We start from the raw sequence: 6,345 nt of genomic DNA on the forward strand, positions 1-6,345 counted from the left end.
ATATATATGCAGCATTTTCCTACAGCAGAGCTAGCGACTCCACACAATGATACATCTCCCTCACACTTGCTCCAGAGTCAGAATTAGAAGTTTCTGAGGATTTTTTTCCCCTGTGAACAACATACTTGCATTCTTAATTATGTCCCTGCCTTTTCTCTGGAAAACATGCACATCTACAAGCTCTGCTAGCCACCTGTATGGTAGGATCAGCCAAATATCCATTCTTCTTTTCTGTATTGTTTTTCTTCCATGTGGCCTGCTGCAATTAATACATCCAATAAAATTTAAGACATTATCCATAGTCACAATCTCTTGACATTTGAGCCAAGTGATGGCATACCTTTATTCCCTCTAATCTCACAGCCTTATCCCTCCCAGGAGATTTAAACACATTCTGCTCTCGACACATATGACTCTATTGCAAGGTGCCCATGCTTACTGAGGGTTGTATATTTGTTTTTATAAAATTTCATTTTTAATCTGGATTTTATATTTTTTATATTCCTTCTTTTTATATTTTTTTTTATTGTTGAACACTTTCCAGAATCGCATTTGTATAGGTGGCTCTACAAATTTGACTAATAAATAAAGGATTAATTGACTGAGCTAAATTCAATATATTTGCAATATTGAGAAGTGTATTATAACTCATTGGTGATACACTGTGGTTGTGTTTTTTTCTATTCTAGTATTGAGAGTAGTCAAAAGCTGTATAAAATCAATTGGTTTTGATCTTATGCTACTCACAAAATTTCACAATTTCTGGACATTCTGGATAGATCATAACTTATGAGTATGCTGGATCATAGCAACACACACCATTTAGATCGTTCTTCTCTGCATAGCCTGGAGTATTGATATGTGGATATTTGACAAGTGGTATTTCTGTTGTCTTAAAGATTGCAAAACCACTGTGAGCCTGCAAGTTGTATGGTACATTGGTACAACATGTCAAGGATCCTCAATGTTACCCCAAGAGGTGGAGCTTTTATTTGAAATAGCATCCTTAAATGCAGTATTTTAATTTCCTCTTTCTTCTTAGCACTCTTAGAATTACTTCAGAGTAACATTATGGAACAATAATTATTAATTAATATTAATAATTCTACTTGCATTTAAATTCCAGCAATTATTGAAGGACGGGGGGAAATTACTTACTTGCAGCCTCTCATGGAGTTTATATGTGATTCTATTGACAAGAAGGCTTTTAGAGCCAATTGCTGAACTGCTTCTTTTAAGTAAAGTTGCTTTTCTTCTAGCAAATCTAATATTCAGCTCTAGTAAACTTGTCCTTCAGTAGATTCTCAACATTATAAGAAAGTTATTTTGTATCTTATATGGCTTTCTTTTGAAAAATTGTTTTTAGATTTTTTTGGGGGGTTAGGATATCACTCTTCATATCTTTAGCAATTTCAGCTTTACATTCTTTATAAGTGTGCCATGTTTTAGCTTTTTGTGTGCTCAGAATCTGCTCATTTCTAATAATTAAGTTTTTTTTTTGTTGGAGACCAGCTAGTTGCTTGCCAGCATAATCTCCGAGTAGTTACTGTATTGTTGTATTGTCTAGTATATAACCTGGTCTTTTCCAATTATGTGCAAATTCATTCCATAAGAGTCCATGCTACCTTAATAGCAGCATGGCCAGGGAATTTCTACTTATTTGCCAAGTTGCTAAGTGGACTTAGCTTTTCACTTTATTAGATTCGGCTGTCTGAATACTGGAGCCATATTGGATACATTTTTGGAAGGGTACTTCTCTGTTCTACACTAAATTAACTTCCCATCTTAAAGTATAGTTGTTCAGAAATATGGCACACCACAAGCACCATATTAAGAAGACCAGATTGCTTATCTCTAGTTTTAGTTCTTCAAGTGATCTCACAACTTACCTTTCCATTTCTCTGGAGATTCATTATAGTTTTGATAGACCAATAGAAGTCTCAAAAATAGAGGTAAGATATTAGGGAGAGGTTGATCACTTTGGACCCATAAATAATTAGCTTTGATCTACAAAGTAATGAAGTCTGGATAGAGGCAGAAAAATCAAAATGTCTGAATGCCAAAATGTTCACTTGAAAAATCAATTATAACTAAGCTATCTTTATATAACTTTTGAGAATAGTTTTGAAACTTCCAGTCTCAAATCATGCAGCAGGACTCCAAGAAAACTAATATTTCCAGCTAAAGATCTTTGACTTATTAACAATTACTCTAAATGCATAATCACAGAGTCCCAAATTCCAATAAATACTGCTGCCAGTGAACCACTAATGATTTTTCCCTAAGACCACAGTTCTAATTGTGTCTTTTATAATCCTAATACCCTTGCAGATTTTTAGAAATTCTTGGGTTGGCTCATATTCATTTTATGTGTAGTTAACTGCAAAATAAAACTATGAAAAGTCTACCATCTTTATTTTTGTTCTCATGCAGTTTTGGGTGATATTGAAATTGACAGAGTTACAGATACTAGTGTTAATCTGTATTACCAGATGTTGTTAACACAGTGGTCAAAAAACAACATGAAGCAAGCAAATAATCGAGCTTTTACATTCTGCCTAGCCCCAAGTGTACATTGCAAGTTCAGTCTATGGACAGTCTAAAGGGGTAAATGTGTACTAAGCATTTATATTAGTTCATCTGCTTCTTAATGTACCTATTTTGGCATGCATGAATAAGGGAGTAGGCTCCCTGATGAGGAGGGAGCTAAAGTCTTTTGGAGAATTCTGCTTAGGGGTATGGTTTCTGAGATGTAATTCAGATTATCTTGTTCCTGGGATTTTAGTCCAGTATATATGAGCAGTCAGTGAGACTGCCTGGGTTTTATGATCTGGAACTGATGGTAGTGATGTTTCTTCTCGTTTTCGTTTTGGAGCCTTCTACTCCTTTCAGCATAGGGCTTTTCCTTCAGGAAAGCAATTTTTCAGCTCTGTTCTGATCTCTGATAGAGTTACAGGTAGTTTTCAAAGATCTCATTTGCATGCGTACCTGAAACACCCTCCCCCACCTGTGGGAGCCACCCACACACCTTCTCCCTCCTGGCAGCAGTCACAGTCACATCACACCTCAACGGCCCTACATGCACCCAGTAGCTGCCATGCTATATTTGCACTACTTTGATCACATGTGCACCTGGCAGTAGCCAGCCTCACCACACCTTAATAGCCACCTATACAGGTAGTCTTTGAGTTACGAATGGAATGGAACCTGCCCATTCCATTCATAACTCGAGAATTTGTGGGAATGAATCTCGTACCTTGAACGAGATCACTCCCTGCTTTCGCTAATTGAATGTGCGGTTCGTTAAGTGCACATGAGGTATCTCAGGGTGGGGAAGGCCATGGGGGGGCTAGTGATGGAACGGGCCCCCAAGGCCTCCCCGACCTACTAAGATACCTCATGCTTCCCCCTGCCTTCCTGCTATGCCAGACTCACTTACCTTGCAAAGATCTGTCTCATCTCTGCCACGGTTTCTGCCTTTGAGGGAGAGGAGAATCGATGGAAGCTCCTGGGTGCCGTAGGTTCAGGCATCCATCCTCTTTCGCAGAGAATGGGTCCCCCCTCCAACTTCTTTCCGCCACCACGTTCCACTCCATTTCAAAGTGCCCCGTAGGCGCTCAAACACTTTTTATCCAGACGGAGACCTTGGGGAAACTGGAAGGTCCGTCTGCCTACAAATGGGGCACTTGGAAATGGGGTGTTTCGCTCCATTCCCAAGCACCCCATTTGCAGGCAGACAAAGCTTCCAGTCTCCCCAAGGTCTCTGGCCAGGTGAAAAGTGTTCCGGCAATGGTGAAAAGGAGTTTGGGGGGAGTAGGAGGCAGGCACCACAAACATTTTTCGCCCCCAAAATGAACGTTTCTGGGATCCATAAACTCGCGAGAGTTCAGGCATCCATTCTCCGCAAAAGAGGATGGGTGCCTGAACTTGTGCGATATTACGGCACCCAGGAGCTTCCATCAACTCCTCTCCCTCAAAGGCAACAAAACCACAGCAGAGAGGATTTTTGCAAGGTAAGTGAATCAGGCATGGCAGAATGGGAGGGAGGAGCAGGGGGGGAAATAGGGTGAATGTTGCAGAGCCTCTGCAGTCGTTCAGCAAACAACTGCTGTGGTGCTGCAACATTCATAATTTTGGGACTTGCTCGTAAACACTAGGAGTTGCTTATTGTGTAACTTCGAACGAGCACTGAGTGAATGCTCATAACTCGGGATTACCTGTACATACTCCATCACCCAGCAGGAGCCATCCCCAGGCCTGCTGCACTTCAGTGGCCACCAGCACACTCAGCAGCAGCCGCCTATCTGCCTCCTGGCTTACTTGAGAGGTGCCTGGGACTTGCAACTTTCTAACAGCTTCCTCGTTGACTTTTCTGGTTAGAAGTTGACTGGAAGTTGCAAGGAGGCCCTTGCGTAACAATCACAATGGGGAGTGCTGGAATTACTATAGCTTAAATGTTGCAGTAAAATGACATTGCACTTTACAACTTTATCACTTAGCAACAGAAATTCTGGCCCCAATTAATAACCCAAGGACTTTCTGTATGTGTCTCGGCTGCTCTAAGTGTTACTTAATTGTATATATGCTGAAAAAGAACATTTATGATCTGTAAATGGTCCATGGGAATTGAGGCAGTGGGTAAATTGTACAAATATACAAATGATATTTTCCAGAAATCAGAGATACTGTATTTATACCTTTCATTGAAGACTTTTTTTCTGTGAGTTTGACATTAACTATGAAAAAAAGATTTAAAATAATGTGGTTATTTGTTTTGTCTCCTTTTAGACCACATCTTCAAAATAAGTAGCATAATCTATTAGAAACTGTCCCTTTAATGCTAAGCAAATACATTTTATGTATTTTTGATCATTCACTGTCACTGTTTCTCTTCTTGCATTCTGTTGCTTCACTAACCTTCAACTGCTACTGATTGGCTAACTACTGCTTCAGCTGACTTTGCCTTTCTCCAATCAAGATGGGTGCCTTGGGGATGAGGCTCCCTGCTCTCCCTTCTCCCCTTCTCCCAACTACAAGCTATCTCCCTCTGGTTCCACATTACCAAACGTCTGCCTTGGGGCAATCGGCTCAGGGCTCAACCCCCAAAACTTCGCTGCTAGACAAGTAAGAAAATCACATTCTTGGTTATATTACTGCTTGGCTATATCCTATATTGATTTTGGAGAGCTGGATTTTTTCCCCTCCTGACTCATCTTTAATTAAAATGTGGTTTATGACTATACTAAAATAAACCAATTTATTGGTTTCAAGAGCCTAATGTTTAATCTCTTTTTCTCTCTCTTCACCTTAACCCCATTTTCTAATAATTCTGTATTTTGCTTTTGTTCCCTTGACCTCTTACTAACACCTTCCAGCAAACCTTTATTTAGAGTCAGTAAATAGACTATTGGGAAATACTACAAGAAAAACTTCTTTTCCTCTTGTTCTGAAGATGTAACTTGAAACTAAAAAGTCAGATTAAATTTGTGCAGGGAAGTCTTTTTCTAGATCCACAATGAAGAGGGCTATTATGTTTTTGTTTCTACTTTTAAAGAAATGAGTGTGATATGAAATCAGCTTCTCGGAAGGGGATAAAGTTGGAAAAAGCTAGTCAGAGCAGAGTGAATTTAAGGTAACCAGCATTCATATGCCCTAAATAATGTAGCACTTAACTGCACATTGAAATATTCCATGAATAATACTAATTAGAGACTGCTTGTAAAATGTTTATACAGTTGAATTCATAGTTACTGTTTTGTTTTTAGGGTGGCAATCAAGGTCTGTTTGGAAATAGCACAGCACAATCGAGAGGGATGCACCCACCAGTGCAGCCGCTAAATCCTTCCCCCAATATTCGGGCACAAGTGCCTCCTCAATTTCTTTCCCCCCAGGTAAGCAGCATAAAAGCTTAATTGTAAATAGTTTTACAACTGGTCTCTACAGATCAACATAAGAGGTTACAATTAAACAATTATAAAAGTAGGATATTGTTCAGTCTGCCTTTTCTCTATATCAGGGGTGTCCAAACTTTTTTCAAAGAGGGCCAGATTGGATGAAGTGAACGTGCTGGAGGGCCGAACATTTTTCCAAACATTCTTTGAACCATTACAATTAAATGCAAATGAATTATTTTATGCCTCTTTCCACTCCCTCTCTTTCCTCTTTCTCTCTCTCTCTCTTTCCTTTCCCTTTCCTCTCCCCTCTCTCTCTTTCTCTTTCCTCTCCCCCTCTTTCTCTTTCCTCTCTCTCTTTCTCTTTCCTCTTTCTCTCTTTCTCTTTCCTCTAACTTTCTCTTTCCTCTCTTTCTCCTTTCTTTCCTCTTTTCTTCTCTTTCCTCTTTCCTTC

At 39.5% G+C, this 6,345-nt stretch overlaps 1 protein-coding gene across 1 annotated transcript in view; it reads left to right on the plus strand.

Annotated features, from left to right (window-relative positions):
- The window catches only part of TNRC6B (trinucleotide repeat containing adaptor 6B), a 76,319-nt gene that overhangs the window by 47,713 nt on the left and 22,261 nt on the right, over positions 1-6,345 (plus strand). Inside the window, exons 13-14 of the mRNA XM_015813586.2 lie at positions 4,954-5,124; positions 5,766-5,891. Of these exons, the coding sequence (XP_015669072.2) occupies positions 4,954-5,124; positions 5,766-5,891 (297 nt within the window). The remainder of the gene's footprint in view (positions 1-4,953; positions 5,125-5,765; positions 5,892-6,345) is intronic.

This window comes from Protobothrops mucrosquamatus, unplaced genomic scaffold, assembly GCF_001527695.2.
Source record: "Protobothrops mucrosquamatus isolate PMUCROS unplaced genomic scaffold, P.Mucros_1.0 scaffold173, whole genome shotgun sequence".
Classification (NCBI taxonomy): Eukaryota; Metazoa; Chordata; class Lepidosauria; order Squamata; family Viperidae; genus Protobothrops; species Protobothrops mucrosquamatus.